This window comes from Zeus faber (assembly GCF_960531495.2).
Source record: "Zeus faber genome assembly, chromosome: 16".
Classification (NCBI taxonomy): domain Eukaryota; kingdom Metazoa; phylum Chordata; class Actinopteri; order Zeiformes; family Zeidae; genus Zeus; species Zeus faber.
In genome coordinates this window covers 21,880,587-21,893,386 of record NC_137202.1, presented here as the reverse complement: position 1 = coordinate 21,893,386, position 12,800 = coordinate 21,880,587, and the positions used below count along the sequence as shown (strand labels likewise).

The 12,800-nt window shown below is 44.4% G+C and overlaps 1 protein-coding gene across 1 annotated transcript in view; it reads right to left on the bottom strand.

Annotated features, from left to right (window-relative positions):
• The window catches only part of grid1a (glutamate receptor, ionotropic, delta 1a), a gene marked incomplete at both ends in the record, with an annotated part of 268,104 nt that overhangs the window by 6,572 nt on the left and 248,732 nt on the right, over nt 1–12,800 (bottom strand). The window contains 4 exons of the mRNA XM_080016956.1: nt 2,650–2,845; nt 7,415–7,553; nt 10,778–11,108; nt 11,966–12,163. Coding sequence (XP_079873082.1) covers nt 2,650–2,845; nt 7,415–7,553; nt 10,778–11,108; nt 11,966–12,163 — 864 coding nt within the window. The remainder of the gene's footprint in view (nt 1–2,649; nt 2,846–7,414; nt 7,554–10,777; nt 11,109–11,965; nt 12,164–12,800) is intronic.

Here is a 12,800-nt window from a genome sequence, read left to right as displayed (position 1 = left end):
TTCGAGGCGTGAAGGATGTTTTTTTTATTTTTTTATTCTTTCTTTCTCTTCCTGCATGTCCTGTTCTGTTTCTCTTCCCTCTGGTATCTGTCCCCCATCCCCATCCCCATCCCCATCCCCATCCCCATTCCCATCCAAATTGCTATCATTTGCCGCTGTCATCGAATGTAAGTGTAAACAGCCTGCATCACATCTGGTTTGGACGGCGGAAAGGTTCCACAAGTTCACACACCCTGAGACGGGTTCAGAATGTGCGTGCGTGTGTGTGTGTGTGTGTGTGTGTGTGTGTGTGTGTGTGTGTGTGTGTGTGTGTGTCTGTGTGTGTGTTTGTGTGTGTCTGTGTGTGTGTGTGTGTGTGTGTGTGTGTCTGTGTGTGTGTGTGTGTGTGTGTGTGTGTGTGTGTGTGTGTGTGTGTCTGTGTGTGTGTGTGTGTGTGTGTGTGTCGGGGGGGGGGTGGACAGAGTAAAAGAGCTTGTCTTGAGCCTGTCATGCTGGTTTCTCTTTCTGAAGCCGGACAAATATTGAGAGGGAGACAATACATGAAATTTTGGACATTTCCCTTGCGCAGTCGTGTGGATCGGGAGCGCCAATTACTTTTGCTGGCTTTCTGTACAGCTCAGCCTGGGGGTAAAGATAAAAAAAGGACGGTCATCTGCTTTTGAGCTCCATTTGAGTGTCAGCCATGCTTAATTACAGATGATGAGAATTTAGGTAAATAATGCGAAGCAGCTTTTAATTTCTGCACTCAAATATGAAAAAACCTTGTGGTATTTCTGTGATTGATTACTATATCACGGCTTCTATTTTTCCGACACCTTTCTAGATCATGAACGCATCACTCATTCGCACAGCCGGGCGGAATCGACTCGAGGTGGTCAGGGGTTTCTGTGGATTCATATTTTTTCGAGTTTTTTCATGAATCTGGCGAAGAAGTGGGGACCGAAGAGATAAAATGTCAATGGAACAGATCCACAGACATCTAACAGGTAAGAAGGTACACAAACACACACACACACACACACACACACACACACACACACACACACACGCCTAGTTTGTAATCTCTAACCACTACAGAGCGACAGAGTCACTGACTCGTTCTACTAAATTTCGAACGTTGGTGTGACGGTCACGCACGACCACCTAGCTACTTTGGGTCAAAATTTGTCGGTTTTTCACAAATGTTTGATCTGTGGATCGATTTGGATGAAAATTGGACCATGAGGTGTTTGCGACGTCAATTGTGTTTGTAGCTTCTGCTGTTGCTCCATTCCAGATAGTTTTAGCCCAAAAGATTTTGAGGAAAATATCTAACAATGACAATAACTATAACAACAACACAACACATCATGGTAAAAACAATTACAACAATTTCAATAAATATTACTACTACTAATGATAATAATAACAATAACAACAAATAATTATAATAATACCACTACTAATAATAGCAACATACAAAATACTACTACTACTAAAAAGAAATATATGCATCCGTATTCATCCGCTCAGGAAATGACCACCAACCAGAAAAGTCAAAACAAACCAAAAATAAAAACACGACAGAAGATGCTCTTATTGGCGCTCATTTATTTAAGAGATATTGTTTAGCTCCCATGGACAAAAAAAGCCCTGCTTCAAAACCTCTGTTTAAAAGTCTTAATGGATGTTTCTGTTCGAGTTATTTTTATTTTTGTTTCATTTTTTATTTTTTTTTTAAACCCTGGTCTGGTTTCCATGGCAACAGCTTCACGGGCCAGCTGAGCGGAGGCAAAGAAACCTCCTGTGTTCAGTCATTTTGTACATCTGTGTTTGGGGGGGGTTCAGTGCTGGATACTGTCTGTACGGGTTAACACAGAGTGCACCAAGTGTTCTTTTGTCAATCAGTCCACCCCTGGCTCCTCTCGATAAACCGACAAAGCCGCCGTTTTTGTCAGAAAGTGAGTTGTTAATACAGAGGTTTACTGTGTATTGTTGTTTGGATTGGTTGTACATTTTTATTTTTTAGGTTCATTGTATATTGGCAGTTTCTTTATCTATCTATCTATCTATCTATCTATCTATCTATCTATCTATCTATCTATCTAACTATCTATATATCTATCTATCTCTTATATAACATATAACAATATACAAAAAACAAAAATGAACAAAATGGCATATGTCATAATTAATGAATAGAGTATTGAGCGATAGAATGTGTGTGTGTGTGTGTGTGTGTGTGTGTGTGTGTGTGTGTGTGTGTGTGTGTGTGTGTGTGTGTGTGTGTGTGTGTGTGTGTGTGTGTGTGTGTGTGTGTGATCGATCACTAAAAACTCACCTTTTAGTCTCTTGCACTACGTTCTAAACAGTTTTCTTGATGCATTGTTTTATTCCTCATGGTTTTAATATAAAGTGTATTTTCGGGCATTATAAAAAGCACTTTATAAATAAAATGACAGTTATTACCAGACAGCTCAATATCTGGCATACAAAAAAAACATATTAGTTATTAAAAATTCTAAACTTGATGACCCTGTGATAGACTGCCTAAGCCTGTCTTAAACCTGTGGTAAAATGGAATATGAGGAATATGACCACTCCAAATAACGTAAACTCGGAGGGTTGGATGGATGAAATACTTGAGATACTGGAGTGTTCATGCTCTACCTTCTTGATGCCCTCCGCCGGGCTGGAGACAGAGTTCTCGTGGCCGCTGTTTTTGTTGATGGTCCTCCAGAGCTCGGCGAAGGTGCTGTCCTGCTCCAGGGGGTTGGTGCCCTTGGCCCGGAAATACTCGTAGACGGCGGAGTCCCGCACCGTGCCGTACACCAGGTCCGCCTGCTTGGACAGGTCCTGGAACGACCTGGAAGTTCAAACGGCGACGAGTTGGTTTGACCGGAGTCGGTGGGAAAAACGTGCTCTGCGAGAAGCTCTCATCCTAGTGATCCCAAGTGACACAGCTCTTTCCACTTTAGAATAGAAAGACTATGGGTTTATGGGTTAATGACTCATCTGGTTCAACATCAGCGTTATTGTTTATGAAGCTTAAAGACACAACTGTAACACAAGTAATTTAACGTATTAACTGATCTACTCAAGCCTATTGTTACTCTGGAATGGTCACCACAATGTCAAAGTCAAATAGGAGACAATTTTCAAAAAGAAACCCCATAACACGACACTCCAGGACTCTTTCATAATGATAAGCCAATATGAATTCAAGTTGCCACAGAAATTTAAATAATAGATTTAAGGGATCAATATTAACAGATTTGAGGGATAATGCATGGTCAATCATTAGGCTACATGTTGAGTAAAAAAAATGTAATACTGCTGACAATAAATTACTCTGGTTATTTTCACAGGTGATTAATTAACCTTTTGATAATGAGGCAGTGAATTATATTTAAAAAACTGCAATATGCCCATGATTTTTCATAACATCCTTTCAATGGAATGGTTCATTCCATCACGTTGATCACGTAGGACTGTGGATTTGCTTTGTTTTCCAAGCAGATCGACATCAGTTTGTTTTGAATTTGAATGAAGCTCAGTTTGTCTCTAAACCAATTAAACGGTGATACGATCGAGGAGTTCATCCAAAGATAACAGCAGCGGGTTAATTCAGCCATTTAATTAGTACACTACCTAGTGTAGTTTTTGTGTGTGTGTGTGTGTGTGTGTGTGTGTGTGTGTGTGTGTGTGTGTGTGTGTGTGTGTGTGTGTGTGTGTGTGTGTGTGTGTGTTTGTGTGTGTGTGTGTGTGTGTGTGTGTGTGTGTTTGACTGATAAGGTGTTTTTACAGTTTGGAGTCCTTCCTGACAGCCGAAGCTACAGTATGAGCCTGTCAATACCGCTGCATTCGGTGGTGAATCTATTCCAATAAAATTTTTCTGAACAGCTTCACATGAGTGTCTAAGAAATACAGGCCATGGCTGCAACCGCTCAGATTAGAACCATAAAACTAACACAATCCTGGCTAAGATTCATCACCTGCATTGTATAGAATGTGTGACGGCTGCTATTTACACAATATCATTGTTCAAGAATCTGAAGAGACCTAGCCTGGCATCGCTAGACCAGTTCGCAAATGTGTTGTAGTCATTTTCAATTTCCAAGGCGAGTTCCCAACGGGCGCAGAACAAAATGTCATAGACATTAAACACAATATCTATAGACACAACGTAGGTCTATCCAACATCGCCAGAACTAGTATGTAGAGTTAGGACTTAGGTGGTATTTTGAGGTGGTGGGTTGGATTCTGTAGAATCGGATTCCATGTAATAGCAAAGTCAATAGTTATGACCCTCACCTTGGCTGTAAAGTACATAACAGTACTATTCCATTGTAACAATGAAAGATTATTTATCCCCAACTACATTTTCCGCGATGAGAGTCAGTTGTCCGACAGCGATGCTGAATCTGATACCGGCGTATACCAGACTTGGAGAACATTTCAAACAGTGAATTTCAACCTGAATGTGAGGATGAAACTGAATATTTTCAAGAACCACCGGAGGACACCGATGATGTGGCCGTTGTTGTTACAATTGAAGAAGTTGATGAAGTTATGAAGTTCATTGAGGTTGGTGATACAAATTATGACCAAGTAGCAATGGACAAGATTCTCAATTAACCTGCAAATGCAGCCAGGGGCGAAAAGAAAATGGCAGGCTTGGCCAGGAATCATGCACAAAGAAACTGGATCCTGATTTTATCTATAGATCGTGCTACATGATAGCAGCCATAACAGAGCAGGAAACAGACATGTTTATCATGGGGCAGTTATTCTGCAGCGGGAGATGCAGTGAAATTACTTCAGACAACAAGAAAACGCCAACCAAAAGAGAGAGGCAGTGGACCCAGTACAAATCTGCAGAGCTTCGTTTCTCTTCATTCACAGGTAATTATCATTTTATCACAACGCTGGCATCTGGTTATGGGCTTAAGCCTGCATCTCTAGCTAACATATCGATGTGCATATTCCCTGCTAAACGTGATGTATTTTCGCAATTTTATTAACAGAATTGGCAAGGTGTCTTCTGGAGGCGAGGAGACCTGATTCCAGATCAGGCAGCCCCATACCGGCTCTCAGGGTGTAGCTGGGGTAGGGTTGGGGTTAGCCAACATAATAACTCCAAGAACTTTGAAGATATTTGGCATACGAGGTTGATATACAGAGACTTATATTGTAAATAGATTGTACATTTTGTTGTGTTGTCCGCACTTTTAAAATCTTAAATAATTCCACTTTTATAAAACATGTATATTCTTACTGTTAAATAAAAGCTTTTTTTTTTTAAACAAAAGATGTTGTCGATCACCCCCATTCAGCAGGGTGTCAAGTGGCCATTCAGCAGGGTGTCAAGCCCCCTTTCGGCAGGCCATGTGGCAGGTCCTCCAACCCCATTTGCATTCTGGAAGCTGGCTGAATGAAACCAAGTGTCGGGGAAAACTTTGAAGGTGATTATCTCAGATAATCATTATCATCATTATCACACCCTTGTCATAAACAGTCATAGCTTTAAAAATATTTGCTTGATTCTCACAAGTGACATATTGTTTAAAAGCTCTGATTCTTCACTTTCAAATGATGTGAAAAAAGGGCAAAAGCCACCAAATGTAGCTAAAGTACACGGTGGGACACATTTACATTAAAGTAAAATACAGAAATAGACTTAAGTTCGCCTTCGCCTCACAATCGCTCAACTCAAATACAGACAACCTGCTCCCAAGCTTGTAGCTCAGGAAAAAATCAACAGGTTTGGGCAACAAGTCAAGCATTTGGCCAACCCTACAGGGGCTCCATCTAATTGGAATCCTTCAATATCGATTATAAATCCACTGCAGACAGGCACATGTGCTACAACTTGCATTATGTGGAATGTTTCATGTATTTTGCTCTCATAAACACATTTTTATATGACAAAACAGTCTTCATGACAGGCTTTGCCAACTCCAACTCAGCGGAACTCCACCTTTCACCTTTTCTCAGTTCCCATCATGTTTAGCTGCCCCCATGGAGTGATTTACACGATTGAGCAATGACTCTCCAAATTGGAAAGATATGGGACCTTTAAAGCTTTTGGATTATTGGATTTTTGGATTGTGTGTTGATCCATCCCTTCCTGTCTTGTCCACGGCATAAGAAGTGACACCGCAGAGATGTCAAGATCAATACGGTGGTCAAACACCAGCTGTTTGTCTAATAGCCCTCATGGGATAATAGCACAATAACAGAGAATAAAGTAGAGAATCACACCTGAGCGAAACCACATCTGGTTGACCCATCTTTGATGAATTTTTACAAGTTCATTTCACAGTAGGTGTATTGCGGTAATTACGGCAGCAAGCTGCTTTGAATATGAACCATGTTTCTTTTTTTAAACCTGCGTCATGCATAATCAATTTGTTTGTACGAAAAGGCCATCAATGTAGAGATGTCTGCAAGTGGCGGTGCAAAAGTGACCTCGCTAAATGCTTGCCGTTAATGCTCATCATCTGTGAGGCCACGATGATGCCCCTTCGCCATGCGGGTCAACCAATTTCAGTCATTTGCATCTGAGATTTTTTTTTCGAGAAGCCGTCAATTGCTCTATAAACTGAACTACTTAGTTGTCACCATCATTTTGGTTTCTCATGCACGTACAAAGAAAGAATAACACACCCAAAATTACCCTGGCGGCGTTTAGTATTCCTTCCCGCTTCTCATTGGTCCACATGTGTCTATTTGCCGAAGGGCAGACAAACACAATGCAATCAAACAACACTCTGCCGATCCTTGGGAGTGGAGGGAGCACCAAATTGGATTTACTGACAAATAACATTTGCCATGAGGAGAGCGTTCTTGTTAGCCGGCGGTTCCCGAAATTACAGAAATGTACCGAGTGAAGACGGCCGTACCGACTTCACCCCTGCGATAAGAAAAAAATTCCTTTCTGAGTGTGTCAACCTGCGTCGTGAACGCACGCTTCTCCGACACTGAGCGGTGAACCTCGATGAGCTGACCTCAATGCAAGCCTCCTTCAAGTCTCCGCCCCCCACATAAGCTCAAGAAACTCCATTGAAACTTCAAGAGGCCGAAGCGTAGCATTCATGGTCAGTGAAGAAAGCATTCCATAAAGCCGTGGACGATAGGTGCTTAAAAGCATTTGTTGTCGAACCATTGCATAAAGAATTGCAGTTAATGACCTGAAAAAAAAAAACAGCACTGGGAGCTCTGGCTAAGCAGTTTTGCAACTGTAGCGACAGTTTAGCCAATGCATTCCGTATGTGCAGCATTAGCACAAAGGAGGTTGAGGTTCTTGCTTAAGTAGTAGCCCCACATTTAAGGTTGAAGGTCTGGCCCGCCCCTTTTTCCATAAGGAGGGCATGATGCACCTCAACCTCAAATGCTCATTTTGAGAAGTGCTGCTAAAGACGGTGGTGCTCACCGCACGGCGTTGTCCATGCGCGACACGGTGAGGTAGGCGGCGAGGTTGGCCGTGTAGGATGAGCACACGATGAGGGTGAAGAGCCACCAGCTCCCCATGACTATCCGGAGAGCCACCGATCCCAGGATGGAGTCGCTCCCTGGGGGACGGAATTGAAAACCAAATTGTTAAATGCAATAGACACAAACACCCAAATAAATACAGAAACAAAGAGTGATGTCATGATACTAATGTCCTCAATTTCGTAGGTGTGCCATGGACTCCATTGGATAAGATTTGGTTTGTGGGACCCCAATCTGAGGAGATATGATTCAGTCCAAACTTCCATACTTGCTTGTACTATGGTTACATACATATAAGTGAAACTAGGACCAAAACAGTCATTATTAGTGTGTTGTTTAGTGGTTCAACTAAAGTAAATGGTGAAGTTTAACTTTGCTCGGGACCCCCTGAAACCTCTCGAAGGACACCGGGGAGGGGGCGGGGGGGGGGGGGGGGGGTCCCTGGCCCCCACGTTGAGAACTGCTGCACTTTGGCTTTGAATTAAAGTGAAGTTCCACTCTGGGTCTCCAAAGTTGCTTGCAAACAGAAATCAAATAATTTCCAGACAGTTCTCCAACAAATCTTCATGTTGCAAGCCAAGACGCAGCGCTAAATTGCTGAGCATGTTACGGCTCTGCACTCTACCCCAAACCGGGGCCGTTGCCAAGAATTCTGGGCTTCATGGAAAAAATATGCTAATTTCATCTTTGCTCCCTCTCTTTTCTGTGTCTATTTCTTAAGACCCAGATTTTTCTGAGCCGACATGATGACGAGAAGTTAGTTAACAAGCTATTATGCGCGCACGCACAGCTGTCAGAACCAGTCGCCTTCGAACGCGGTAGCAGGACTGATCCATTCGGGGCGGGGTGGGAGGACTACTCTTTTTACCAGTTGAATTAGTGTAAAATCTCTCTTTTCATCATAGATTCTATTAATTATAGTCAGATTGCTAGTTATACAATGACAATCGGGGGGATCAACTTTTTTCTCCAGGGCATAAAGGGGGGGATGGTTGTTTAAGCTGCCATGCGTCACGCGGCACAGGACATACAGAGCATTTTCTGCTTCTTCTTTCAATTAGGAAACAGAAATAAAGAAAACAATAATCCAAAGTAAAAACACACTATTTCTATTTGTTTTGTTTGGAGATACGGGGAAAGCGGACACGCAGCGGAGAAAATATGTGCCGGTACTCCCATAATTCACATGTTGGCGGGGGGTCTATTTAGGGCGGTGTCTGAAATCGTATTACAAGATCCCTTCTAGGCATGAATATGGGAAATGTATTTTAACATTTACAGTTACAGGTAAGAAGGATATATAGACGTTCCGACCGGCCCCAACTGTTGTTTTTACCTCCTGTAAAGGGGGGGATTCCAAGCCTTAGTTACCATTATCATCCTCATCCTCCTCATCATCATCATCATCATCATTAATACCATTTATACCATTAATACCTTCCAAGTCTGCTAGAAATCCTGGAGCAGTGATTGACTACCAGCTAACCTTTTAACCTTCTCTGATCAAATTTAATCCGTCTCCCGATCCTGCAGATTCAGTCTGAACAACATCAGGAAGATCAGACGGTATCTGTCCGAGCACTCGGCACAGCTCCTTGTCGGGGCGCTTGTCATCTCGCCAGTAGATTACTGAAGATGGTTCGGAATGCAGCGGCAACACGCCTCGTTTTCAACCAGCCAAAGCGTGCACATGTCACGCCTCTCTTCATCTGTCTCCACTGGCCCCCCGTAGCTGCCCGCATCAAGTTCACATCCTTGACACTGGCCTACAGGGCAGTCACCGGATTTGCACCCACACACATTGCATTACGCCTCAGGCCATACGGCCCCAACCCGCTCTCTGAGGTCTGCTAATGTGCGGCGGCTGGTGGCGCCTCTGCTGCGTGGAATGAGTTCTCGATCCAGACTCTTCTCATGCGTGGTTCCCCGCTGGTGGGACGAGCTCCCCAGCAGACATTAAGCACTGACACGAAAAAATAAATAAATAAATGCACTGACATAAAAAACAAACTACACCATTTTATTCTGATTCCTTCCAGCATCTTGCACTTGTATCTGTGCACTTAAGTTCGATGTTGCTCCAATGGTCGATGTACGCCTCGATTGTTTCTAGCCTCTCATCTAAGTCGCTCTGGACAAAAGCGTCTGAGAAATGAATGAATGTAAATGTAGTCAGTAATTTAAGTAATTTCAACCGTGGTTATAGGGTTTTTTTTTAATTTTAGTGACACATGAGATGTCGCCCTTATGTGGCATTCCCATTTTTCAGCACATCACGACAGCGCTGAGAATCGCCAACTGATCACCCCGCTTTGATTCTTCTGATCAGTTCTTCGCGTCGGCCGGTCAACAGCCGGAGTCCATGCCTCGATTCGTTAAAACAATCGAATAATGCGCTGGTTGAACCGTGTTTCCATCTGGTGCGACTCGGCCCCGCTGTGCGCCCGGCAAACCATATGTAATGCTGCGCAAACCTCTCCATCAGTTTTCCCAGCCCCATCTCCTCCACGCTTTAACTTTGCTTTCTTTGTGCGTTTCGACCCTTGAGTTCGCCATTTTGTCTGCGAGACACACAGAGATCTGTTTGCCAGATTAGCTTTTCCATCTTCCCTCGCTCTCTGGCCCCACTCCCCTCTGTTCCTCTCTCTCCTACTTTTTTTTTTTTTTCCTGTGTTTTTCATTCGCCGCTTCCCGCAAACCCCCGGCCCGGGAGGGATGGTGGTGGAGTATGAGGATGAGGACAAATGTCAGAGTGTTTTTCATTTTTTATTTATTTTTATCTTGAAGAGTGAAGCCACGAAATGTCATCTGAGAGGATTTGTTAAAAAAAATAAAAATAATAAATAAATAAATGGAAGCGATTCTGTCGAGGCGTCGCAGTCGAGTCGAGTAATGAAAAGTGTTGTTGATGCGTGTCAGGGACCACACAGCAGCTGCAGCCTTTGGGCAGCCTCCCCCGAACCCCCGCCCTGCCCTCTTCTGGTGTGGCGCGATGGGCTCAGGTGACAGGTGAAGGTTATCAGATGTGAGATGTGCGTCATCGGGCTCCGGCGGACGTGGCCGCGACGGCGACGCCCTACGGCCCTAGGAGTCCCGACCGGCGCGCTCCGGTGGCCTGTCAGCTTTTAAAGCCTAGAACTAGAATCTATCTTTCTATTTATCTGTCCTTCCATCTGTCTGTCTGTGTGACCGTCTGTTTGTCTTTTTGTCCGATTTTCTGTCACACATTGTAAAATGAACACCCCTAATAACCCACAGCTTAACGTCCAGGAACATTGACCCGTCAACCCATCTTGCTCACCTTGTTGCACAAAGGCTCCGTAAACAATCCAGATGGCGCTCTGCAGCGAGGTTGACACCGAGGCCGGCGGGTGGCCACCCGTCGTGTTCTGGGAGCGCACCGCCTGGATGCGGCGGAGCAGAAAAATCATGATGCCCACCACGGGGATGGCGGCGGCGATGCACGCCCACACGGCCAGATCAAACGGAGCCAGCAAAGAGAAAATGTTAATCTTCTCCTCCGTCTTGCGCATCAGGATTCCCACGGAGTAGTCCAGGTAGCGCTTGCTGAAATCCACCACCGCCTCCCTCTCCGGCGTGATGGTGATGGCCGACAGCGCCAGGTCGGCTCGCTGTGGACGGACAGAGGGTACGAGGTGTGTTTGAGCAGAGGCTCAAGTGGCTTATAATAAAAGCCTTCTCTTCAGGTCGCACGACTCCCCCTCAGAGAAACCCATTCAGCGGCTTTCTCTGATCGCTTTTTTCTCAACAGCGCCATCAATCTCCCCAAGGCAAGTCTGTGGGCCCACGCTGTTGTGAGAGAGTCAGTGACCTAATGCTGTCAGGACTGTTGAGTTAAACGCCATATCAATCATCCCCATCATGAGTGGAGGCACTTGGACCGAGTGATAAGATTCCTTCTGAAAAGGTAGAGCTGGAATCTGTAGGCCTCTGACTGCATCTTATTTATTTTAAATTGCAGGATGACAGAAGGGAGGAAATAATCACTTTTATTAAATGTATTTTTTTACTAAAAAGAAATATATAAATATAATATACTGTATATATAAATATGGGTATTTGTATGTATGTATAAATATAAAATGTTAATATTAATGATAATAGTAAATGAATACATAATATATACACACATATGTATTATAATATCATTTTATTATATAGATAATTCCCTTTGTCATGCCTTAAGTCGAGACTTGCTGTTTGAAATGGACTTAATATATTTAATTTAAACTTAAGTAAATATTTCTCAAAAACTGCAAAAGAGAATTGACTGTGTGATTGATCCGTGATCAGCCATATCACAGATGTACGGTACTGATCTGTGATACCATATGTTGAAAATATGTTTAATTTTTGGGGGGGGGGGGGGGGGGGGGCAATACAATCCAGTCTTCTCTCCCTATCACAGAACAAAGCAACAGTGCTGTCCAGCTCCAGCGTCCCCGCCACCCGTAAACGTAGGACCGACCTTGCCGATGAGCTCCCCGATCATCCCGTTCCACGACCCGTTGGCGAGCGCCAAGCCGTACTTTCCGTCTCCCACTTGGTAGATGTTGTACTTGAAGCCCAGGATCTTGGCCAAGGCGTCCAGGACGTCGATGGAGAAGCCCTTGTACCTCTTGGGCTGGCCCAGAATGTTCTCCGCCACCATGACGAAAGGCTCCTCCTGTTCAAAGTAAAAACCGCAGAAATGTGAGATGAGAGGAGATAGGATTGGTCACGGACCCGTTTTCACGTAACATTGGCGCAGACGACGAGCGTAAAAGAAGCTTAACAGTCAAACGAAGGAAACCGTAAATACGAAGACGAAGCCGCTCCATAATCTCCTTGGAGACGAGACGGACAACTCTGTGGGAGCCTGTCCGGCTGCTCCGCCTGAGCCCAACTCCGTCTTAGTCAAAAGCGACTTTTCTCCATCTCGCGACTGTTGACCTGCGTCGCACGCCGCCACGGGGTCCGCTCCTCCTTCGCACGGATACATTGCGTTCGGTTTCTCAAATGGCCCTTCTTCGTCGCCTTCTCCTGCTTCTTCCTCGTCATCTTCTTGTGCTTAATGGGGGGGGGGGGGGGAGTGTCACTGGCAGAACAAATATTGGTGGGAGAGGGTTTCCATGTGGGGACGCCTGGGGAAACAAAACCTGTCGTGATTAAAGAGCGCCAGCCCGAGAGAGCCGTACGCGAATAAAATGGGATGCGGGTAAGTCATGTGTGAAGAGGAGGAATGAACAAAAGGGGGGGGGGGGGTTAGAGCGAGAGCACGGGGGGATCGGGGAGGACGGAGACGGAAAGTGTAGCGCCTCCAA